The sequence below is a fragment of the Drosophila sulfurigaster genome, chromosome 3, assembly GCF_023558435.1.
Source record: "Drosophila sulfurigaster albostrigata strain 15112-1811.04 chromosome 3, ASM2355843v2, whole genome shotgun sequence".
Classification (NCBI taxonomy): domain Eukaryota; kingdom Metazoa; phylum Arthropoda; class Insecta; order Diptera; family Drosophilidae; genus Drosophila; species Drosophila sulfurigaster.
The window spans coordinates 12,994,037-13,020,880 of NC_084883.1; the positions used below are offsets into that span (position 1 = coordinate 12,994,037).

Below are 26,844 nucleotides of genomic sequence, written 5' to 3' on the forward strand. Positions count from 1 at the left end.
GTGGAGTTTTTTATAATGTGAAGTTTCGAATTTTTATCAAACAGATAAATCCTACTTATTGGCATACATCTTCACATTGCATTTTCAAGCTTTTGCTTTGATTCGACAATCAGCTGGTCTTTTGTTTACAAACAAGCAAGGGCTGCAGCATCAGTCAAAACAAACTGCAAACTTGACTGCATTTAGTGGCATTAATACTGAAAATTCATAAATGTCAAATACTTGTGCAGATTTAGGCTTAAACGTTAAATTTGATTTAGAGGCTTGTGAATGTATAATAAAAGTTTTGTATAATATTATAAATTCTCAGATACATCAAATATTTCTTCATCCACAATGTGGCGCCTCTGAAAAGTGTGACCAGCCTAGTGTGTTGGTTGGAAAATGGTATATATTATTCAGATGTTGAATATAAAATACAATTTGAAATTAATTAAAGTTAAAAAAAATATTGTTTTATTTTTAATATTTCAAGCTTAATTTTTGTTATAATAAGCAATGATTAGTAATGCATAATTAATGTTTGGCTGACAAGAGAAACAACAATGCTCGTCACAAATCATCGTTATCGGGCATAATCGATAAGTCGATAGCGCCAACGGTGTTTTTGTGCAGTTGCTAGTGACAATTAGGTAATTCAAGATGCGCTACAGTTTGTTATCGCGTGCCGTAAAATTGTTAAATGAAAACCACAGCCGGCGAGGACAAATATTATTAACGCGCAGCAGCAGCAACAAGGCGAGAAGCGAGCTCAATGCGCAGCATGCGGGACAGCAGCAGGAGGAGGTGACAAAGGCAGCAGAGGAGACGGGCAAGTTGCCGGCACGTGAACCGCTGGCAAAGAACTTCTTTGTGGGCCTCACAGATCGCGAGCTGCTCGGCTACCCCGAAGTCATACCTCGCGATGAGATGGCGAATCTGCAGAATGCGCTGCTCCCGTTGAACAATTATTTTGCTGAAGAGCAGCAACAGCAGGAGCAGGAAACGCAGCTAAAGCAACTGGGACTCTACGGACTCAATGTGCCCACCGACTACGAAGGTCGTGGCTACAAGTGGAGCGCCAGTCTTATGGCCAGCGAACCCGAGGCACAGCACACCAGCCTGGCGCTGGGACTGCAAACGCATCGCGTAGTTGTGGATTTGTTGTGTGAGCTGGGCTCATTGGAGCAGCAAGAACGCTACTTGCCACAACTGGCCTCAGGACAGCTCGTGGCCAGTGAAGCCATACTGGAGTACACGCCACCGGAGGATGACTTCTTTGCCACCCAGGCGCAATACGATGCGGATCGTCGCTGCTGGCTGCTCAATGGCGAAAAGGCATTTGTGCTCACAGCTCCAGCTGGACAACGACAATTGTTTTTGGTGCTGGCGCAGACACAGCAGCCGAATGTGCCCGGCACTCTGGGACGCAGCAGCACCATCTTTCTGGTGGACTCACAGCAGCAGGGCGTGCGTCTTGGCGAAGCACATGAAACATTCGGTTGCCAGGCGGCGAGCATGCGTCGCATCCACTTCGATCAGGTGCAACTGACCGAGGAGCAACTTCTGGGCCTGCCACACGAGGGCAATCGTTATGCGGAGCAGCTGGTGCGCTCGTCGCGTCTACGGGGGCAGCCTCACGGGCATTGTGCTCGCCAAGCGTCTGTTGCAGCAGCTGGCCAGCTTCAGTGTAGACACGCAGCAGTGTGGCGTCCAATTGAAGTGAGTAACTCCTTAATTATACCCCCGCTGCCCATAGGTATTATAACTTTGTGGCTTCAGAAAATGTATGTAACAGACAGAGGGAGGCATTTCCAACCCTATACATAAGTCTATATATATACATATACTCTTGATCAGCGTCAACAACTGAGACGATATAGCCATATTCGTCTGTCTGTCTGTCCGTCCGTCCATATGAACACCTAGATTTGAGAGACTATAAGAGATAGACACATAATTTTTTTCGACAGCACTTGTTATATTTGCACGTAGATTAAGTTTGATTCAAATTTTTTGCAACGCCCACTTCCTTCCCCGACAAAATTCAAATAACAAGCGTAGTTTTGAAGCTAGAGTCACAAATTTCAGTACATATATGGTATATTTTGTACTTTATGGTATATTTTGGATGCTATTTCAATATACCAACTATAGCCTTTTGAATATTTCAGTGTTTTGTGTGATATATTTTAATTTGTCATATTTTAAGAATAATATCGCACTGATTGCTTTTATTTTAAAGGTAGAGTCGCAAGTTCGGTATATTTATGGCATATTTTATACCCTATGGTATACTTTGAATGTAGTACTAATTATTTGAAGTATTTTTGCGGTATATCAATTTAGTATATTTTAAGAGTAATACCGCACTGTTTTGCTGTTATTCAAAATATCAAAATATAAATTATATCCTTTAGCACATTTTATAATAATAATACCGCACTGTTTTGATTTCATTCAAAATATTAGTATACCAATTATAACCATTGACATATTTCAGTTTTTTTGTTGTGTAATTAAGAATAATACTGGATTGTTTGATTGAATTCAAAATATCAATATACACATTATATAGTTTGGTATATTTTTAGTATTTTTCAGTATATCAATGTAGTATATTTTAACAATAATATCGCACTGTTTTGCTTTTTTTCAAAATGGGTAGCGGGTACCTCACAGTCGGGCACACTCGACGGTAGCTTTCTTACTTTTCATAGCAGTTACTAATCGTTATATCCACACAGAGATCTAGAACTGACGCGCGTGCAGTTGTCGCAGGCCACTTGTTCCATCTATGCCATGGAGAGCATGCTGTACATGACCGCCGGTCTCTTGGATGAATTTGCTGGCCAGGATGTGACGCTGGAGAGCAGCATAACCAAATACTACACGCTGCAGCAACTGTACACGATTGCCTCACAGAGTCTGACGCTGCTGGGGCCACAGAGTCTGCATCGTGGACAGTTCTGGGAGCAAGGATTACGGGATGCCGCTCAGCTCTGCACGCAGGGCGAATCCTTGAGCACGCTGAGTTTGTTCATAGCGTTGACGGGTTTGCAACATGCGGGCGTAAGTTAAAGTTAAGTTATTTAAATAATTTATACTTAATTTATACTCTTCCGTTGTAGCAACAAATGAACGAAGGTGTGCGCAAGTCACGTAATCCGCTCTACAATCCCGGCCACATCTTTGGCAAGTTTCTGTCCACCAACACTCTCGAGCAGCCCAAGACACGCATGTTGCTGGCGGAGAATTTGCATCCCACATTGGAGCCGGCGGCTCAGTGCATCGAACATTCGGTGGCTCGCCTTCACATGGCTGTGGATCTGATGTTCACCAAGCATGGCAATGCGGTGGTGGAGCGTCAGCATGAGATGCAACGTCTGGCCAACATTGTCAGCACCATCTATGCCATGTGGTCGAGTGTGGCACGTGCCTCGCGCTCCTATTGCATTGGCCTCCCGCTGGCGGATCATGAGATGCTCACTGCTTCGGCCATTTGCACTCAAGGACGTGATGATGTCCTGCGACTGGCCACGGAGATCTACAGCGGCAACTATGTCAACAACGACAACAATCTGTTGCGACTGGCGTCGCAGGTGACCAAGAGCAAGGGCTACTTTGCTGTGCATCCGTTAACATTTAACTTCTAAGTTGGTTTTATTCTCTGTTATCATGCGGCTGCAAGCCAGATTAAATTTATTAATTGTAATAATAATTGTAAGTGTTTGATGCTTGTGAGTTGCGATTTTGATTTGTTGATTGATAATGTTCAATAATGTGCACTTTTAAAGACCTGTCAAAATACGAAAGGATAAAAACAAAATACAAGCTATTTTCCTCAAAGAACATGTTAATTGGAGCCATAACTCAGCAGGATAACGAAGTATTTCAAAAGAACATGAATTTTTGTGATCAAACATGACAACACTATAGTTTGACATACAAATATTTCCAGAATTCCACAAAAAAATTCGACGAAAATTTTTCCAAGGGGGGAGCACGTAAAAATTGTCAAAAAATCATATTTTCCGCTGTAACTCCCCCATTTTAAGAACGATTTGCATATAGTTTTCCACAACGCAAAATATCAACCAACACATGCAGAAACCGTAACAATATCCTTGATAGTCCTTCAAACGTCCGAGTTATAAGGACTTTTTCCTATAGAGATAATTAGCTATATCTCTGGAATCCTTGACAGGATCGGCATCAAATTAAAGTTAAATAGTATAGTTTTGATAGGACTACCTTCTGGCCAAAGGACATTCAAATCGTCCTGCTAGTTTTTGAGCTAGCCAGGATTTTGCATTTTTTGCTTAACTCCCTTCGCTCCGAAGCTGAAATTTTACAAGTGTTGGATTCTTAGATGACCCCATATTTTTTTTGATGCCAATCGATAGATTTGGTCTCTACGAATTGAATGCAACAAGTCCTGTCAAAATATGTAAGGATATGACAGAGCTAGGATCATTTTTCTAATTTTTAAAAAGAGCAAGGTGCAGCAAATTTTGTAGCATACTTTTAAGCTGCATACATTTAAATGTCTCTGCGCCGGCAAACCACAGATGGCGCTAGCAATCAACTTTTTGTTTTTTTAAAGCGCGACATTGACAGTAAAGCTAAATTTAATAAAATATAAATAAAATAATGATGTTATGCTATTTAATAAAATAAAAATTAAATATTAATTCTAGCGTTTATTTTATCATTATGAAAAATTGACCCCTTTCACAGAAGCCGCCCGCATTTTAATTTCCACAACCAAAAATAAATTAACATAAACAAATATAGAACAAAATTTAACAAAAATAAAAAAATTAAATTTTGTATGTTGTGGAATTTATTATAAAAACATAATAAAATTGATTAAATGACATTCCCTGCTCAAACTTGTAAGCCGAATGAAAACGTTTATTTCTTATTTTATAAAATTGTACCGAACACTTTCACTTATATATACTATAGTCATAAATATTTTACAAACAATATAAAAAATAAAGGAAAAATAATTGAATTCTTTAATGAATTTTTTAAGTTCTATCTTGTAAATATTATAGTAAATGTATTCAATAGTGCCAACAAACACAAAATGTACAAAAATGTACCGAAAGGGGCAAACGAAACACACGATATCTTTTGATCACTCATCTAATGAGCTTTTGAGCTCACCTTATAAAATACACTCACTACTCTGAAGCTTCTCAACTGAGCACAATCGGATGCAACAAAGCTCAAAAGCTGAGCCTGAGTCCACGCGAGCGCTGTCGCTAATCTTTTTCTGCACGCTGCGCTGTCGACGCAGACGTTAACGTCGTTCCATTTCATTTTATTCCAACGGCAATTTCAATTCCGATTCCATTCGTGTTTTGCAATTTTATTGGCAATCGGTTCATTTTCGTTTCGGTTGTCGTGCGGTTCGCGCGCGTGTTTTTAACATCGTCCAAGTGGAAAGTGCGCAAAGTATTTTTCTGGCCATTTTCTCATGCATTATTTTTCAAATACAAAATAATAATACATACTTACATACACACATGTGTAAGAACATTGCACAAAATTAAAGGAAAACAACAGTTTAATGTGCAAAATAGTGTGGAAAATTTTAAAAGAAAAAGCATAAGAAAAGTAAAGAATAAAAAACGCCCACGGATAAAATTTATTGCTACGCGTGTAGTGTGTGTGCGGCGAGTGCGTGCGTGTGTGTGTGGTTGTGTGAAAGAAGCATAAGCAGTGAATTGTGCAATAAAATAAAATAAAGAATTACTAAATAAAAGGAATAAAGTGTTGCAAATCAATTGGAGAATATAGCAACGAAGAAGAGAGCAGCGACAAGTGAGAAAGCGGCAAGGGCATAAGCAGCAAGCAGCGTTTAACTTGACACAGGTGAGTTTTAATATAAAAACTACCAAACGGCCGAATTGCTCATCAAATTGTACCCCAAAATGTGGGGTGTTTGTTGTTGTTATGCACAGAAAATTGCGTTCGCATTTCGCATCGCATTTGTTGGTGCTCTAAGCAGCAGCAGCAGAAGCAGCTACGTTCCCCGCTGACATTTTGATGGGTGGGAATGGAACAAACTCAACAGCAACAACAACGATATAGAAGCGACAACACGAGGGGTAGTTGAACTGAAGACCTCTCGCTCTCTCTCTCTTTCTTTCGTTCTGTCGTTGTTACTCATGTGCGGCTTCGGTTTTTGTAACCGTTACACAAAAGTTAACAGGGCATTTTAATTTGCAGTCAATTGAAAATAAAATGAAGTTATTAAATTTTTTACATGAATACAATTTTAGTTGTCTTTAATCGTATAGCTGCTGCTCAAACTTGTGTTTTCCTAACAAATAATAAATAGCGGGTATTTCGCAGTCGAGCAACTTCGTTTCTTACTCCACTCGTATTTCTTTTTTTTTTTGCCTTTTAGCAGCAATAATTTAAACTCGAAGATTGAGCGCTTTCTTGTTGGGTATCGTGACATGTATAGTGAGCGGAGGTAGTTGATGGCGCGGCAGGGTTGGGATCGCAACTTAGCACACGCACCAAAAGTTACAAACAATAAAAATTGGAGAAATAAAAGACCAAAGAAGAATGTGAACAGCAGCAGCTAGCAGCGGTGGCGGCAGAGGAGTTTTGCTGCCTGCTATTTCATTTCGTTTCGTTCCGCAGGGTGTTGTGTTTTTTTTTTGGTTTTTCTTCTTTTTCGGACTCAGTGACAGTGAACGCCATGAGCACTGGCACACGACACACACACACGCAGACAAAGAAGCATTGGTTAGTTGATTGGTAGGGCAGCCGCAGCCAGAAGTCAGGGCAGCAGGGAGGAAAGCAAGAAACAGAAGACAGGCACGACAGAGTCACCGGCCAAACCGATTCCACTGGATTGTATTTTTTTCTCGGCCTCTGGCGGTGACTGTATGTGAGAGTGTGCGACTGTGTATGTGTGTGGGTTACAATCCATCAACACACACAGTGGGAGCAGCGACGTCGCGGCGTCGTTGACTTTGCGTGCTTTTATTTGAGATTTGCTCACGAATTGCTGCTTTTGCTGTTGTCGTTGGATCGCGCAATGTGTATCTGTATGTATGTGTGTGTTTATAAATTGGCAATGTGGGTGTTTCGTAGTCGTTGTTTTTGCTAGCATTTTGGCCTAGGCGGCAGAGGCAGAGCGCAGTGGCAGAGCACGCATTGCCGCCAAGTGGATTGAATTTGGATTTTGTTTTATTTGCTCTTCGTTTTGCCATCTTTTTTTTTTTGTCGTTGTCGTTGTTGTTGTTGTTTCGCTTGTTTTTCACTCGCTCTTATGAAATGAGTGCGCATTTTATTATTGTTGTGCAGTATTTTAAGCAATTTCAACTTGAAAGTTATTAATCAATTAGCCAACCAGCAAGCTTGCAACAGTGTGTGTTTAATGGCAATTGTTTTCAGTTGAATTTGTTTAATGTGTGGATGTTAAGTGTTTTGTATTTAATGCTCATAATTTGCTGTTAATTAGCTTGGCGTAGATTACGAATTACGATTATCAAGTTGATTTTTTTTCTTTTGTAGTTTTTGTGCGAGGGCGTGTATTAGAGTCTTACCTCTTACTCACACTATCACACACACACACACACTGTTTTACTAACACAGACACACGCACAAATCGATGGCATGGAATCGCAACCCTCTTTGCCGTCGATAAGCTTGACATAAATCATTTTAACGGCGACACACACACAATCACACAAACACACGCGGCTGTCATGTGTGTGTGTATTATTGTGAATTTCTTCTGTACATTTGAAATATTGTCCAAACGCATAAAATCGATTTCTAATCGTGTAAATAAATGGCGACAAATGCTGCGCCCCCCAAACGCCAGGTGGCGTCGCACACTCACCCATACACTTGCTTGGCTTGCACATATGTGTGAGAGTGTGTATGTGTGTGTGAGTGAGTGAGAGAGTTTCAGTGCCTGGCATTTTGTTTCAGTTCAGGCCAGCAGGCGGAGGCCCGTTGCCAATGTTGCACCTTGAGCTCCACTGAACTCGAGAGATGCGCGTCAAGGGTACAAAATGGGAAAGGGAACGGGACGGGCACGGGCATGGGCATGGGAATGCGAAAGGGAATGGGAATGGAAGAATTGGCGACCGAAATCGAAACGGCGAATTTTGCAAGTAAAGGCAAAAGCAGAGCAGCAACAGCGACGGCGTCGTCGTTTAAATGGCAGATAAGCGTAAGCGAAGAGTTCGGCACAGCAACAGCAACAACAACAAGAAGAAGAGCAAACAAAATGGCAAATGCCGAATGCAGACACAGTAACAACAAGCAGACTACACACAAACACACACACACACATACAAATATAGAGAATGAGAATGAATGTGTGTATATCGAGAGGCTATAAAAACCAAACGTTGGAACAATGAGAACATCGAAACTGGCTCTGACTGATGTCAGTTTGGGGGCTGCCCACTAATTGGATATGAGGATGAGGTGGTGAGATGGCGAGGGGGAGGGGTGAGCAAGTGCAAGCAGAATGTTTGGATTGTTGTCCCCTGGCATTGTAATGCACAGCATTCATACACACACACACACATGCACGCACGTACGCACGCACACATTCGTGTTATGTGCAATGCCCCCGTGGACGACCCCTCACAAATACTCACACCTACACGCACATCCACACACACACACTTACACTTCCACATAAATACGAATTCAACTGCAAGCTAAAAGTGCAAAAAATCACACGCCAATGGGACAGAGAGAGGGAGAGGAAAGAAAGAGAGAGCAAGAGTTGGACAGATGGATAGATAGAGTCGATGGATAACTGAAAATTGAATTTGTTGTTGCTGCTGCTGTTGTTGTTGGCATCGCTTTGAAAATATTGGCAGTAATTGAATTTATGCCGTTCGGTTGCAGCTGCAAAACACTAACGGCAAAATTGCAAAATGCTAAAGATGAGTGCAAATTGCAAAGTCCCCAAACAGCAAACCTCTCTCTCGCTCCCCTCCTCCTCGCTGTGCGCCTCTTCCCTTTGCCGCCTCCGCAAGTTTCGGTTTACAAACAGAAATAATTTTGTTGGGCGTACGTTTTGCAATGTGTTTGCCCCTCCTTGCTCTTCGCCTCTGCCTCTCTCCCCCCCACCACACTGTTCACGCCTCTCGCTCTTTGCCACTTTTAATGTTAAACAATATTTCATTGGATTTTGCGGTCGAAATTGTTCGTTTTATTCATTTCATTTCTTCTTTTTGTTGCGTTTTTGTGTTTTTGGTTTCATTTCGTTGTGTTTTGTTTTTGTATTTTTTTTTTTTTTTTCGTTGGGTGGCTTTCTTTTTATCGCCATAACAAGGTATTTTTAATTAGCTTAATTTAATTGGATTTCATTTGATTGGTTGTCATGTGAATCGAAAGACGCCAGACATTGCAATTGTGTAGTGTTTTTGGCCTACAGCGTTAAGAAAATTAACTAAACAACTGATGGGAGAAATTATACAGATCTAAATATAATGGAGGACAAAAACTAAATGAGAATTTATACAGAACATTACAGTTTTGAGATAATACTACACAGTATTTTTGATGACCAAATAAATAGAGAACAGAAACTAAATCAGAATTTATTCAGTTTGGAGATAATTCATCATATTTTATATGACCCATTTAGTTTTAAGAGCTTTAATCATGAATTTTTCATATTTATTTATGAGGCAAATAATTCGTGGAATTTTGGCACCTAAACATTAAAAATAAACAATTGTGGTCTGCTTTTATAGAATTTTATTTTGCAAAATTTGTACTATTTTTTAAATTGCTTGGGCATCTGTTAAATCCACAAAATGTAATTAAAAAAATGTTTAATGATGTTTAAGTTTATTGAAGTGTAGTATTTTCGTTTATGGGTTGTGAATTAATTAGTTCTGAAATAAGGTCCTACAACCTCATCTTTGTTATTCCTAAACTATTTATAAATATCATTAATAACGTATCCTAACTCGTTTAAATAAACTTAAATTCAATTTTAGTTGATTTGTTAAGGAAATGTTTAGGCTGTTAGGTAAATTATCCTCTATTATATCTAATATTAAATTACATACTTTCAAAATTTTGGTAACAAAGTTAATATTTGCCATTCGCTAAACACAATTATAAGTTCTGGTTATCTTTAAACTTCTCCGTTACCATAACTGCCGAAATGATTAGTTTTAAATGCAATTAAAAAAGAAATTAGGTTGGTAGTTGTACAGCACCCCTTTTTATTTATGCTATTTGGAATCGGAATTGTGGAAGTGTTCCAGAAATAAGCAAAGTGGAAAGCAGCGGACACAACACACACAAAAACCCAACACAATTGACCGCATTGACAACTGTGCAGCATCTGCTTCTGTATTGAAGCGATAACAGATGATGCCCACTGTCATTAGACTAACTGTGTTTGCCTCTCTTCTTCGTCTCTCGTTCATTCAATCGTGTTGTCGCACTCGCACGCACACGCTCTCTCGCATCATTACAGCTGTCATAAGTGCGCTTTGTCGACAGCTGTGACGATCATGCAAAATAATAAGAGAGGGAAGATTATAAGGACTAAAGGAAGGCAGGCAAAGGAAAAATGTAAATTGCAGTTTACGAATTCAACTCATAACGTACTCGTATTTATATGCTAGTTATCAATTTATTTAAACTAGAGTCGTGCAATCGATAAGCACAAGTGAAAAAGGTATAAACTGAAACTTAAACTTGACTCGTTCCATGCGCTGTTTAATGGAAGTTTTTGCTACTCCTGCTGTAGTTGTTGTTCTTGTAGTTGTTGTTGTTGCTGTTATTGGTTGGACACGCGATTGTGTGGAACATGGAACTGGAAGTGTGAGGTGAACAAGGAGAAGAACAAGAGACTATGGAGTACGAATGCGAACATTGTGTGTGTGTGAGGAGAGCAACCCTTGAAAGCTTTTGTCGTTCGACTTCATTATGGGCATGACAAATGTACAAAAGTGTGACCCAGCATGTGAGTGTGTGCGTGTGTTTGCGAGTGTGTGTGTATGTGAATTGTTGAATTTTGTGAAAATGGCAACATGGTTTTTGGGGGAGCAGAAGAAGATTTTGCCGCGTCGCGAGTCGATTGAAGTCGCCAGCAGGACTTCAACAGCTTATTGCCCTTGGGCCGAATGAATGTGATTTGGGAACTGTGACTGAGACTGCGACTATGGTTATAATTGTGACTGAGTCTGCGATTGTGATTGTGGTTGTGACTGCGGCTGAGACTGAGACTGAGACTGCGACAGTCATTTTACTGCGACTCTTAGTCTGGCTGGAATTTATTAGTAGTAATTGTGATTGTCACCTTATTTGTAATAGTAACTGTGATTTCTATTTTAGCTGTTACAGGAATTGCGTTTCTTATGATTGTGACTCCTTGGTATAAATGGAACTGCTTTTATAATTGTTCATTGTTTATACTTTTAATTATCTACCCTTTAAAGATTTCATTGATTTTAAGTGAGATTGCGATTGGCTTTAATTAAAACTGCGAATGTAATAGTATCATTTTACTGCGACTCTTAGTCTGCCTGGAATTTATTACTGTTTGATTCATTGTAAATGGGACTGTTGCTGTTTTTGTGATAGTAACTGTGACTACTATGTTAGCTATTAAAAGAATTTCATTTGTTAAGATAGTGTGTTCCATTTGGAACTGCTATTGTAATTGTTTTTTATTTATATTTTAATGTATCTGCATTTTAAAGTTTTAATTGATTCAATTTTACGACAAGTGAAGTGAAAAAGTAACTGTGATTTTCATCTTATTTGTGATAGTAACTGTGATTACAAGTGTAGATCTTACAGGAATTGCGGTTGTTATGATTGTCATTGTATTTTTTGTATTGTATTGTATTTCAAATTATCTGCTCTTTAAAGTTTTAATTAATTTAGTTGTACTTCATGTGAAGTGAAAAAGTAACTGTGACTGCGATTGGCTATAAGTGTAACTGCGACTGTGATAGTAGTAATTTATTTGACAAGAATACATTTGTTTATGTTTAATAAGTAAAATCCTTCTTTTGCTGCTTATTTATTAACCAATCCTGGAATCTAGAATTGTAACTGCTACTACGACTGTGACTATGATTGTAACTGCGACTGTATTTATGTACATATGTATGTGCGCTGCTCTCGCTCACTTGCATGATGTATCTCTAAAGTGGGAATATATTGTATCCGCATCCGTATCTTGTGTTTGCATGCCTCGCAGCTTGCTGCAGCTTCAGCTCCTCTCCTGCTCACAACCTGATGCCATTTCCACCTTCTGCTCTGCTATATTTGTGCAGCGAAAACTTTTGCGACGTATGAGTGTGTGTTTTTGTATCTGTATCTGTAGCTGCAGATGCAGTTTGTATCTTGTAGCTGCGCAGCGAGCATTTTCTTTGCTATTGTGCGAAATTATACAAAGACGATGCGATGACGATGACGATGACGACGAGCAGAACGACAGAGCGACAACGTTTGTCGCCATATGCAGCACTCATCTTGCCACTCCCCCACTTCTCTCCACCGCCCCCCGCCTCCTCATCATACGCATTAGATACACACACACAGCTAGACTTGCGAATCTTCACATCTATTTCTGTTGCCGCCTGTGCGGAAATTGTTGTAATTTGCATGACTTGACTTGACGCTAAAAGAGCTTGAGATGCCTGACTGACTGACTGGCTGTCTTCCACCCCGCACACCTTCTCCGTGGGTGGGCGTGGCCCACCACCATCACTTTGTATCCACTTGGGCTGGTCCACAGCACATTATCAATAATTAATTAATGCTCATTGCATGCAGCCTCGAATATATGTGGCCAGATGTCATTCGACAGACAGATTCGTATACCAATTAGGACTTGTCCTTCTCAATTCTCCATCCGAGACGAAACGGACGCACGTACACGAATTGAGCTTCATTCCAACTGAGAAACTTGCAAATAATTGACAAGTCCACCCACAACTCTTTCCCTCTTCCACAGATTTGCTGGTCTGCCAATCCTTGCAAGCTACTCGTAAGATATCCCGAAAGCTTTGCGCAAAAGCTCATTGTCCGAGGAACTGCAGTTACAACCGTCTAATTAGCGTTTGAGGAAGATTATTATTATTAAACTACGCTAGTATGAAATTTAGTTAGACTTCCCCTTCAGCTGAATCCATTGCTCTAATCAATATTCAATTCAAAAGCCTTTATAATTAATCTTCTTAAATGTGCAAGTATTGTGTATTACTATTATTTTTATTAGTGTGATTTCAAAACTTTCTGAACTAAATTTAAGGCTTTCAAATTTTTATGAATATCTTTTTTAAGCATTGCAATATTGAAGAAATGAAATTAACAGTTTTTATTAGTCGATATTGACTACTAAAGTAAAAATAAAAGTCTACCACCCTTCCTTCATTTTTATACCCGCTACCCATAGGGTAGAAGGGTATTATAACTTTGTGCCGGCAGGAAATGTATGTAACAGGTAGAACGAGGCATCTCCGACCCTATAAAGTATATATATTCTTGATCAGCGTCAACAGCCGAGACGATATAGCCATGTCCGTCTGTCTGTCTGTCCGTCTGTCCGTCTGTGTGTCTGTCCGTCCGTCCGTATGAACACCTAGATCTCAGAGACTATAAGAGATAGAGCTATAATTTTTTTTCGACAGCATTTGTTATGTTTGCACGCAGATCAAGTTTGTTTCAAATTTTTGCCACGCCCACTTCCGCCCCCGCAAATCAAAAAAATCGAATAACAAGCGTAATTTTAAAGCTAGAGTTCCGAATTTTGGTATATATAATAACTACTATAGTAGTTATGATTTCTGAAAATTTGGTTGCAATCAGATAAAAATTGTCGAAGTTATTAAAGAAATACTTTTGTATGGGCAAAAAAGCCTACTTATTAGGGGTCTGGGTTGCTTTGGCTGACAATCTGGTATATTGTGCCGTCTATGGTATATTTTGAATGCGGTACTATGCCGATATACCAAATATACCATTTGGTATATTTTTAGTATTTTGCAGTATATTCGGTATATTTTGAGAAAATACCGCAAAATATATTTATTTTATTCAAAATGGGTAGCGGGTATCTCACAGTCGAGTACACTCGACTGTAGCTTTCTTACTTGTTCACTCTAAATTTAAGTAGCAAGTATTCTCTTTTATCTCAGAAACTTCGACAATCTTGGGACCTAAAAGAGCTGGACACTTTAAATTTGTAATTACGGCTCTTCAATGCAAAAAAACATGTCAATATTATAATATACATTGTTTTAAAATGTTCAAATGGATTTTTAAGACAATGAATGAAATTATAACATTAATAAAATCTTAACTTTTTCTAAGATTTTTTTAATTTTCATTGAGAATATATTCAATGCGAAAAGCATATCATCATTATAATAAAGTTTCAAAATAAAACACTGTTTAAATAGTGTTTTAGTTAAGTTTTCCGAATATTTTTTTAATTTTGTCATAGAAGAGAACATATTTAATCTTAAATACTGAAAAGAATCTAAATGGGCAAGCTTTGCAAAATAAAAAAAATTACCTAAAAAAGGCATCTAAATCGAATAACAATAGTTTCCTTTGTTTAAAAATCATTTCAATGGAAATGATGAATGAACATTTTTAGCATGCTTCATTTTATCAAGTAAACTAGAACTTAGTAAATGAGATTTCACTTAATATCAACATTAATAGAATAAACGCTTCTTGCTTAAGTTGAAAACTGTCCATCATAAATGAAAACGAATATTTTACCACACTTTTAATTAAAGCTCTTTACTTAATAGACACGAAAGTTAGTAAAGAAATTATTTTCTGTGCTGCTAACAAGAGAAGAAAAAGTTGCACTGGCGCCACCTAGCGCCGCAGCTGTGCAAACAAAAGTTTATAAGCATGTTATTAATTTAGTGTTTAGGGATTGATGTTGTTAAACATTTTTGAAATTGTTTATTCCTCGATTTGTGTATACTCTCTCACTTTCAAAAGAATGCGAATTAATGGTCTATTATTTAATTGGAAATTTCAAGTGGTCTGTTCTAAGGAAACAATTGGATTTCGTGATGTCCTTGGCTTTAATTTGTGGGCAACATTTGGCTGCTTGCGACTGTCTGCAATTTGTGACGAAGCCCACGCTGTGGCAATCAGTTGCAAGTTGCAAGTTGCACGTTGCCAATTAGCTGCTGGACTTCTTTGAGTAGGAAATTCAGCGAGTCAGTCGCCGTTGCCGCTTTTCTGTGGCCAGCTTTGTGATGCTGACTTCCAACTTCGACGCCAGCAGCAGCAGCCATCTACCTCTCTCTCTCTCTGTCTCTCTCTTGTGCTCGCTCTCAGAGACTTGCACTCATTTGCTCAACTGATGAAAATTAACAAAAGCGAAAAAAAACACGAAGAAAAAAAAAGTCGCCCGTTTTGTGTGTTGGCTTTGCTTTGTTTTGCTTTGGGTCGCGCGCTGCGCTCTCATTTATTTTGCGCGACGCAGCGGCAGCCGCAGTTCCTTTTCATTTCAAAGCGGCCACAAAAACGTCGACGACGACGTCAACAGCGACGCGGACGCAGAGCGAAGAACGATGCTCTCTCACTCACTCACTCAAACACACTCACACACACACACATGCAGATAGACACGCACGTACTTATAACATTTTATTTTATTTTTTTTTTGTTCCTTTCGCTCGCTTCTTCCGCACAGTTTTTATGCATGTGTATGCTGCTGCTGCTTCTTCTTCTTCTGCACTCGCTGCAGCTTTCATCGGACAGTGGGAAGAAGAAGAAGCGCAAAACTTGGCCTGTGTGTTGCTGTCCCTTTTGTTGTTGTTCTTGTTGTTGTTGTCGCTCTGCTGCTGCTGCTGCTGCCAATGCCACCTTCTTCTGTTCAGCACGACACGGCTCCTCTGCTTTGGCCCACGGCAATGGCAGCAAAGCAAGGAAGGAAGGCAGAGTAAGAGGAAGAGGCAGAAGCAGGCTGACGAGCAAGTTTGAATTGTAATCCTTGTTGTTGTAGTTGGCACGCTCGCCTTTTGCTCAGCTGCCATTGTCGTTGTTGTTGCTGTTGCTGTTGCTGTTACTGCATTCTCCCTTCGCCTCCTCCTTCTCCTTCTCATCTCTCCCGCCAGCAGCGTCTCCCCTTTTGCCTTCACCCCGCCAGGCAAACGAAACAAGCCAGCAACGAGGCAGGCAACCAAACCAAACCAAACCAACCAACCAAGCAGCCAACCAACCAACCAACTACGTTCGACATCACAGCCACTGCCTTTGTCTGCTCTGCAACTCTTCTCCCCTCCCCATAATCCGCAGCCCACACACACACACCCCCTCCACAACCTTCTTGCTGCTCCACTGTTGTTGCACTATGCGTTGCCATCGTTGTTGTCCTCGTCGTTGTCGTTGTCGTCCTTCTCGTTGCCCTTTACATTTCATTTCACTTCAGGTCCACCAAACATTCTGCGCTTTATACTCTACACAAAACCCCAAGAAAATGCAGCTACGTCAGACAGCTTGACAACAGCGACAGTTTTATTGCTTGCACTAAACGAAGAGACGGGGAATTTATAACCTACTAATGACAATTTCATTCACAATTGTTTACTAGGTCTAAGTGAATAGTTGCGATAAGTGGAGTGCCTCCCAATACATTTGCAATATCGAAAGTTCTAAATCAAGTTCAATTCTTTTAAATAACTGCGAATACATAATCATTATAAATATCACTTTTATTTTGGTTACAGTTTTGTACTGTACAATTTAATTACATATTCCAGAAATAAATCATATAATGGATTTTATATAATACATAAATAATATATTGTTCTTCATAATTTATTCTCTAAAAAAAATAAGTATAATTATACAAAACGTACAGTTTTTTTAACTCTAATATGATAAATCAATTTGTATACTTTAACTTTAGTGGAAGTTTACAATATATAATTCAAGAATAACAGTAATAATAATTTTTATAGCAAACGCATTAAACGTTAAATTTCATTATTAGAGATGAAGTAATTTGAATTACAATTAAAAATTAGGTGAAAAACTATTAAAATTGAGAAAAATAGGGAAAATATCTTTTTATTTTTTAACATTGACCGAGAATGGCTTCATTAATACAATCATTATTTCATATAAAAATACAGCAGCTTTTAATGGGATATGAACAATTTTGGTTTTATTCATAAAATTTTATTTAAAGTAAATATTCTATTTACACTTTTTTATTAAAATGTATTAAATATGTAATTTTTATAAATTGAAAAAATTATTTATTTTTATATTTTTTATCAAAAGAACTGTAACAATTTGTTTACTAAAAATAAAAGCACAAATAAGTTAGCGAAAGTCGTGCAACTTCATTAAATTTGGCAGAGTATCAAAGCTGCGACCATTGGCAAGTGTGTTTATTTTTCTAGTTTTGTATTGCTCGCGTCATCATCATCATCGTTCTGCTTTAGTATATGTTGTGTGCACATGAATATGCAAGTATGTGTGTGTGATTGTGTGTATTACATTTTATTTCGATTTTAGCTGACTTTTGTTGCGCTGCTGGACGATTGGATGATTGCAACAAAAGTGCTCCATTAGCGCCAGTCACTTCCCCCCACCTCCCCTGTCCCCTCCCTCTACACATGATTGATGCTCTTGCAGTTGAAACATATTTGAAATATGCTGCAGTTGCTGTTTTTAGAGTATTTAAAGTGCTTCGTTAATTTATGGATTCGGATGATATATTTTATTTGTTAAAGAAAATTGCAAAAGCAACTTGAGACATTCGCGGTTTGTATTTGTATGCATGCATTTACTCCCCCCTCTCCCACACTTAATCCCGCCCACTTGCCACGCCTGTTGGCGCCACAAGAAAATTGTCTTGCTGTCTGCAGCTTTCACATTCGTCCATTTCCATTTATCATGCGCGCAATTTTACTTTGACATTATTCAACAATTTGCATCGCAGCTTCCGCAACAGCAGAGCAGCAAATGCAAAAACAACATCAGAAGCAAAAGCAAGAGCAAAAGCAACAAAAACAGCAAAAGCAATACGCATTTCCGCTGCAAAACTTTTGGCAGCAACAACATAAATAACTGAAGCAACAACAACAGCAACGAAAATGACTCGAGATGAAGACGAAAGAGCGGCACAAGGAGATGGGGAGATAGACACTCGACGCTGACAGTCACAGCGAACGAGCAGAGCGAACACCTTTAGCCAGCCTCATTTATATTACACTCACACACATACACGAAGTCTCTTTCTCCCTCTATCTCTTTGGCGTACGCACACATATGGGTGGGGGGACAACGGCAACGACAAGCAAAGTACAAGCCGCAACATTGCAAAATTTGCTTGCTCACTTCCACGCGCCCTGTCACTGTAGCTCTAACTGTAGTTGTTGTTGTTGTTGTTGTTGCAGTCCCTTTTGCACACACACGCATTACGCACTCACAGACACACTCACATAGAGCAGCTGCTGCTGCTTTGCTTCGCTCATTTGATTTAGTTATTGTAGCAATTTTAATTACCAGCACTTCAATGCACGACGACTTTTGCCCGCCGTCGACGTCGCAGTTGCGTCGCCGCCATAGCAGCAGCAGCAAAATATTTAAATGTGAAAAAGAAATTGTAACAATACAAATGGTCTCTGCATTTTTTTTGGGCTGTCTTTCCTCTGACACCTTTGTCTGTCTTCCCTTGGGCGCCCCTCCTCTCCACAAACGCTGCCTGCGCCCACAACAACAACAAACACAAGCACGTTCGTTAAATGCTGAATAAAATTTCTCATATAATCGTCGTCGCAGTCGCAGTCGTCGTCATCGTCATTTGGTCTCAGTCTCCCCCACACATACACACATACAGACACTCGCACTCACACACATACACCTTACCCAAAAGCTGTAGTTGTTATTGTTGCTGCTGCTGTCGACGTCGCTGCCGCTGCCTCTGTTGGCACTTGGCTTCGGCTTGGATTGGTTGGCATTGCCGTTGCTGTTGCTCTTGGTGGCGTCGCTTCGTTAGTTTAGTTCGGTAACTCGTCGGTCGCGCAAGCAACAACAGCCGCTGTCGCAGTCGCAGCAGCAGGCGTCGTCGTCGTCGCAGTCAGTCAGCTAAAGCTAAGCAAAAGGAAAAAATTAAATAAAATAAAAGAAAAGAAAAAACGGGCGGCAAAGCCAAGCAAAAATTACGAAAAATTTAATGATACGCATTACAAGTGTACTTGTGACAGTGTAAGTGTGCGTGTGTGTGTGAGTGGGAGAATGATTAAGAAGAAGAGCAGCAGCGACATCGAAAAGTGTTAGAAGCAGCGCAGCAGCGGCAGCGCCACTCACTGTGTATATCAATATTTATTATTGCAAAAAGAAAAAAAATGATGAAAAGAAGCAACAAAGATGTTGGCAGGAAGTGCGACAGATACAGATACACAGAAATGCCAAAAGCAAAGCAAACCTAACCAAATCGTTTGGGCCAAAGCCAAAGCAGCCAACAAGCGAAGTCAGCAGCGCGAGAACTCAGCCAAGCGAGCAGAGCCCAAAGCAGAGCAGAGCAGCGACAGCGGCAGAGCCAAATGCTTGGCTGTCTGTGTGTGTCTTGCGAGTGTATCAGTGTGTGTGTGTGTGTGTGTGTGTGTGTGGCTTGCACGTCTGTGTCTCTCGGAGTGTTTATGTATGTGTGTTTGTGCAGCACCCTGACCAGCGTATTTTCTTTTGTCAGTTGTATGTATGTGAACTCTATGCCCCCTCCCCTCGTTATCCACAAGCAAGAAGGATTCGAAAAAAGCGATGCTCAGCGCCATATTTCTTATGGCAAGCATACAGACACACATAAAATACATACATACATATATGCAAAAGTATGTGCGCTTTATTTTCAGTTATCTAAAGCCGCCGCCGCCGCACTGTAAACACATACAAACATGCAGCAATCGCATTGTCAAATCAATAAAAACGCGAGCAAAGTGTCGCAGTCATTGGCGCAGTCAACGCCTCAGTCGACGTCAGCTTTTGCGCTGCTTAGCTCCTCGACCCCCTAATAGTGATCAACAAATATGCATGACAGATTAATGTGACAGACAGAGAGAGAGTGCGAGAGAAAAGTGCAGCTTTCAATTGCTATACAAGTGCAATAATTAGCTACAACAAGATTTATTGCGTAAAATGAGGCGTCGCTTTGCTTTGCAATCGGCATGTTCAGTTTTTGTTTTTTTTTTTTTTTTTTTGTATGTATCAATAATTACGACGAAGAAAACGTTGAGAAAAAACAACGGCAACGAAATTGAAGCAATGAACGAATGGCCAGTCAAGTCAGCCAGGCCGGCCACACGAACAACAACAACTATACGGCTACAGCTACAACTACAACTACAACAGCTAAAGCAAACGCAAAGCAAAAGCAACAACATTGGAGACATGTTTGCGCGGCGGCAGTGTCGCTCATTTATTTTATGTCTTGCTGTCGCTGTCGTGGTTGTTATTGTTGTTGTTGTTGCTGTTGCTGTTCTTATTCTGTTTCTGCTTCTGCCTGTGCTTCTTCTTTACGTCGTGTTGCTTGGCTAGTTGTTGTTGGCGCTGTTTGCTTGCCCAGCCCGGCCGTCTGTTTGTATACACATACACACAAACATATGAGTGTGTGTGTGTGTGTGTATACCAAATGTGTGCATGACACGACCCGCAGCGCTGCCAGCGTCGCAGTTACTGTGTGTATTGTGGACGCTGTTGGTGTAGTTGTAGTTGACTTGGATATGCTTTGCGCTTTTTGTGTTTTACGTTGAACGCCCGTTGAATGGCCATCATCTCTCCCTTGCCTTGCGATCGGTACACACTCACACACACACACACGTTTATTTGTATTTGCAATAGAAAAGTGCGTGCCTTTGCTCTGTTATTGATATTGCAATTTACAAAAACAACAAATGCAATAAAGAGCAAAGCTTTCAAAGGCATTGAAGTGGCTGCGCTGCGCTGCCTGCGCTTTGCCTTTGGCTTGACCGATTCTTTTGCTGTCGCTGTCTCTGTCTGTCTGCATGCCTATTGCGGATGGCGGCCATTCCACTTCACTACTTCTTTGCCTCACCTCCACTGCCATTCAACCCAACCCAAACTCAAGTCCAACTCGAACTCGTCGTAGCTCGAACCCAATGCGGCTCAGGCTCAGCTTGATTTACTCATTCGTTTCTAAAATACAATTTGTGCTTTTTTTTCTGTGTGGTGTTTTTGTTTTTGCTGCCTTTTGTCGTTTTGCTTTTATTATAACGCAGCTCAGTTTGCGGATTTGTGATTTCGATATTTAGTTGGATTTTCTGCCTTGCTGCTGTATGCTTGCTGGCTTGTCTGTCACACTGTCGCTTCGTTTCGTTTCGTTTCGTGTATGTAAAAAGTTGCCGTCTGGCGATTTGTCCGTCTCTTCTGTCGCTTTGTCGTTCAAGTTTTGCGATGCCGCCGTCGCCGTTGCCGTTGCTGCTGCTGCTGTTGGTGGCGGTTTTGTCTCGTTCCTCGCTGATTGCTGTGGCCTGTACTCCGCTACCCTTTCCATTCATTTCGTTCCCCTTCCAGCATGTTTTGGTGTACACGGGCCGCGCAGTGTTTCTTTTTCATATTGTTTAATTTATTTCGTTGGTTTTTATTGTGGCCTCTCGTTTTCATGTGTGTGTGCGAGAGAGTGTGCTGCACTGTCGATTTTACCTCTCACTCTTGCACACACAGTAAGCAGCTTCTGTCAGCATTATCATCATCATCATCGTTGTCGTAATGAATGCCCGCTGTCTCGTCATCTCATCATCCCTTGCCTTGCTTCCAATTGAACTCACATTTTTGAGGCATTTGTGATGAATTTGGTTTTCTTGTTGAAATTTTGTAGTTATTTATTTGTTTCTGGCCCTTTTCTTGCCCTGTTTCCAGCGAGTCACCCTCACAGCACAACAATACAAGCAACCATGCATACACACACACAGACACACATACAAACATGCATGCCGTGCTGCTTGTAGCTAAAATTGCATATTGGCTGCTCTCGCTTGATCGGCCGCCTTCCACTGGAAGCGAGTTCAGGTTCCAATGATAAATGATAAACCGCTCGGGAGGCGTGTGCATTCTTTTTCCTTTCCACTCATTTCTTCTGCCGATGCAATGCAGCTAAGTGAGAAAGAGAAAACGTACCTTGTAGTTAAGCTGTTCAAATTGGAATAGGTCTTCAATCTCTTTCACTGCAGTGATTAGTCAGTTTGAAAAGTTTAATTTATAACAAATGGCAATCGCTACACTTATCGTTGATTGCTTTAACAATGTTTTCTCTACTTAAGTTATTTATACGGTTAGGTTAGGTTAGTTTGTTATCAGTTTAGCAGTCGCTGTCGCTGTCGCTGTCGGTGTTTGCTTTTACTGTTTTACCTTTTTGTCACAGGTGTTGTTTTTCTGCGAAAGTGCGCAATATATTGCCTACTCCATCTACACCCTCTCTCTCTCTCTCGCAATCTCCCCTTATTCATTACCCCCCTTGGTGGCCAGTAAATAACGGCGACAACGACGTCTCGTCATCGTTCTCAGAAGTTGTCCGAAATGTGCGCCATTGTTGTACACATACATACATACATATACATCTGTATCAATGACTCAGAATCACACATGAACAAGTGTGTGTATGTGTTTGTGGATCTCTGTGAACTGACAAAAGCTGATTATGCTTGTATACACAAATAGAATAGTCGCTTGCTGTTCTTATTGTTGTTGCTGTTTCTAATCTGTTTAAAGCAGCCGTAAGCTGACTGCTATGAAAGTTGCACAACGTGCAAATGCTCTTTGATATGCGAAATTTATATAAGAAATTCAGCATTAGAGATTGAAAGAGAAAAGATTTGTGAGCAATATTTAATGGATATTTTAAGACCTTTTACATTAAAAACAGGGGAAAAGGGTAAATATAAGTTGAAAGAGGTTAAATATGTATGTATAAAATGTATTCCACAGGGGAGTTTATAGCTAAAGGGTATTATTTTATGATACTACAAAATATTCACCATAAACTGCATTACAGATGAATTATAATTGTATTTCAATATCAAAATTATTCCATTTGTTTTTGACCCCTTCAATTTTGTACTTTTTTTTCTTTTTAGTCCAGTGGAAACTCGCGTCATTTCAATAATCTTAAATACATGAACAACAAAAAAACTGAACAAACATTGTGAGCCAACAATTTGAGTTTCTATTCGCGTGTGTGTGTGAGTGTTTGTGCGTACGCGTGTGTTTATGTGTGTGTGTGTTAACTGGGCCAAAACGTCGACGAAAATCAAAAATGAAATCATTATTCAAATATCAAAGTATTGCCCACAAGTGAACCACATCAACATCGGCAACAAACGATATAATTAATTGCATAAATATGAAAATTCAAAGTCAAAATCAACAACGAAAGCTACAAAAACCACAACAACACCAACAAAAACATCAACATCAACGAGAACAAGAACAACAAGTGATGGAGCTATGAAGCAGAAGTCTCCCCAACCGGAAACTACTTGAAGACTATACAAATTGTTTGTGGTGAGTTCAAAGTGAGATATTATGGCGATAAAAAAATTTGCAATGGAAAAAATACGGTTTCCATATTAGATTAGTGTGGAAGTTGAACAATGCTTAATAAATTAAGTAAATGAATGTGGAACTAGTTTAAGAATACTTTTTTATAATGTTGTCTGTATTATAATAGTTATTTATAATATAATATATTTAATTATAAATGCTTATAAATGAGTTTGTGTATGGTTTTAGTTATTTTTATTATAAATAAGTTTGGGTTTGCTTAAAGATAACTATTAAATGGGTGAATAAGTCAGTTTTCTTTCTTCTTTAATAAAGACTACGGAAATTTCTATCGCTCTGCTATGGAAAAATCCCATCTTCTATCATATAATATTATAATTTAATGTTTTAGTTATTTTTAGTATAAATAAGTTTGGGTTTGTTAAAAGATAACTATTTAATGGGTGAATAAAGCAGTTTTCTTGCTTCTTTCATAAAGACTACGGAAATTCCTATCGCTCTGCTATGGAAAAATCCTATCTTCTATCATTAAATATTATTATAATTTAATGTTTTAGGTATTTTTAGTATAAATAGCTTTACGTTTGTTATTGAATGGAACTATTGAATGGATGACTAATTCAGTTTTCTTGTTTCTTTAATAAAGACTGTAGTTCTGCTATGGAAAAATCATATCTTCTATTATTTAATATTCGATGCTTATGAAAAGATTATGAGTTATCCACTTACTATTCATGCAGATCCTTAAAGGTTTTCTTAAAAGGAAAAGTCCACAATAGTTTTGGATTAATTTCATCTTGTTGTTTACTAGTGTTGTTGTTGATATTGCCTTTTGCCCCATTGCAGCCAGCTGAGGGCTATCGATGGCTCTGGGCTCTGGGCTTTAACTCTGTCTGTGGCTGAAGGTTATCTGCATCCTTTTGTCAGATAATCCGATTTAAGCCTTAATTAAATGCCAGTGCTTTGGTCTCTGTTTTCATCTGTTTGTCTGTCTCCACAAACACACACACACACCACACACTCACACATAGACAGAGACAGAGACAGGCAGACAGACAGAGACACATATTAGATTACGTGCAACAAGCATTTTAATTGTATTTGTTGTCTAATGAAATCACCGCATCATTTAAAAGCTTTTGCGTCAAGCAAAGCAAAGCAAAGCAAAGATAGGGAACTAGGAGACAGACTCGTTGAAAAGTTATTTCGCATTTCAAGCATATCGTTGACGCAACTTTTTAACCTTTTTTCCTAATTAAACTTTCCATAAAATGCCGAATATTTCGCTTTGGCAGCTCATATATCTTTTTGATTAGCAAGCGTTTAATTTCTTTAGACCAGCTTATACCCTTTATATGGTCTCTAGATAAGATAAAGCGAAAGATGAGTTGAATTTGTAATACATTTCTTAATAGCAGTTCTTTTCTTATTAGTTTTAAGAATTATATTAATGTAAAAGATTATAATAAAATGTAAAATTATTTTCTTATGAAAATATAAACATACATAAAAGATAAATAATATAAAATAAGGAACTAAAAATCGAAAATTGATTTAAAAGTAACGGAAACTATTGATATAAAAATAAAAACTATATTATCCCATAAATGATATGATACCATAAAGTAAATCAATATACGTAGAATGTGTGAATGCCATAAATTGTCATTGCTTCCTGTGAATAACTCTACTCGCAGTGTGACCATATTTGATGCTATTAAATTTCATTCAAAAGCTTGACCTCTGCTGTCTCTTTTTGTTCTCCACATTCTATCGCTGCCTGCTGCCCCCGTCTTAATTTTGTTGATTACGCAAGAAGCATGAAATATGATTAGCGTGTGCTGTGCTGTGCTGCTTGCCACGAGCTTTAAGCACCTACCACATTTTGTTTTACAGTACGTGAAGCTACAATGCGACAGTGTCCAATCACACAGACCTCTTCCTCCCTCACCATCTCTCTTTCTCTTTCACTCTGATTGCAGTGACCAGTGGCCACTGTTACACAGGCTTCCACTGGGATGAACGTTATCAGCATTGTTGTTATTGCTGCTGCTGCTGCTATGCTGCTGTTTGAGTGCATTCTGTGTAGCCGCAAAAGCCGCCGTCGCCCCCTCAACACACGGTGCGAACTTTGCACTCTCTCCACTCTGAACTCGGTACTCTACCTCGCTCTTTCTCTCTCTGCAGTCTCCACACTCTGCCTGGGCGCTGCATTTATGTTTGTTTTTGTATTTGTGTACTTGCTCCAACTGCTGTCAGGCAGCGACAGAGGCAGAGGCCTGGCACAGATGCTGCCTGCCTGCCTGCCTGCTGTGCTACTTGCACTCTTTGCTATTGTTGTTGTTGTTGCTGGCATAGCCCGAAGCTCGCTTTTAAGTTTTGGAGTGGGGGCAGGCGACGCTGCAAATGGCAAATACGTCAATGCCTTTCCCACCTTCGCTTCGCCTCCGCCGCCACCGTCGATGCTGCATTTGTTCACTCACTCGCTCTTTCACTCTCTCAATTCGCACTCTCCCACTCGCTGTCGTTTCGTTCGTTTGTTCGTCCGTCTGTCGGTTCGTTTGGCGTCGTGGCGCTCCTTCGTGTGTGCGTTTTGCTCTCACTCTAATTTATGGGTCGTCGTCGTCGTCGTGAGCGCGCTCTCATTCCACTTTGAGCCTTTCCCATGCATTCCTACTACATTCGCCTCCTTCTCCATGTATTCCTGCTTCCACTGCGACAGCTACAAATACAAGCAACAACTATTTCACCGTTACATAAATATCCAACTACAACAACTACAATAAAGGCGACTGCGAGTGAGTTGAGTTGAGTTGCTGTTGGCTGCATAAATTCATTTGTTTGCTGTTGTTGTTGCTGTTGTCGTTGTTGCTGTTGTCGTTGTTGCTGCTGTCGTTTGCCGTAGTTGGCAGTTGTTGTTGTTATTACTACTCTTCTTCTTGCTCTGCCAGCGTCGCTGCTGTCACTGTCACTGCTGCTGCTGCTGCTGGTATTGCTGCTGTTGTTGTTATTGCCTTTTCCCCTTTCGGCGTCGTTGCCATTTTCAATTTTAGTTTTGCTGTTTCCCTTCGCTTCGGTTTTGGGTTCGTTACAGCTATCCCCTCTACGTCCCCTTCTCTATTCGCTCTCAGCGCTGTCGCCTGCTTTTATGTGCTGTGCCACCCACGCAACGTGTGTCCTTGTGTGGGTGTGTGTGTGTGGCTTTGGCTGGGACTCTCGATGCCGACTCCGACTACGACTCTGACCCAAGCCGACCCAACGTTCCCCCTTCCCTCGCCTCGCTCTAGTCCCGTTTCGGTTCAGAGTTTACAATTCAAGTGTGTGTATGTG

At 39.9% G+C, this 26,844-nt stretch overlaps 2 protein-coding genes across 2 annotated transcripts in view; both read left to right on the forward strand.

Moving 5' to 3' along the window:
• Nucleotides 1–594: 594 nt before the first annotated feature.
• LOC133842194 (complex I assembly factor ACAD9, mitochondrial) lies at nucleotides 595–3,700 on the forward strand. Its single transcript, XM_062275197.1, is given in 4 exon segments — nucleotides 595–1,608; nucleotides 1,610–1,701; nucleotides 2,727–3,051; nucleotides 3,111–3,700. Coding segments are annotated over 4 exon segments (1,908 nt in total). The 5' UTR covers nucleotides 595–642; the 3' UTR covers nucleotides 3,636–3,700.
• A 1,690-nt stretch (nucleotides 3,701–5,390) lies between these two features.
• The window catches only part of LOC133845503 (uncharacterized), a 46,480-nt gene continuing 25,026 nt past the window's right edge, over nucleotides 5,391–26,844 (forward strand). Inside the window, 2 exon segments of the mRNA XM_062279974.1 lie at nucleotides 5,391–5,865; nucleotides 23,088–23,514. The gene's annotated coding sequence lies outside the window, so the exon portion shown is untranslated.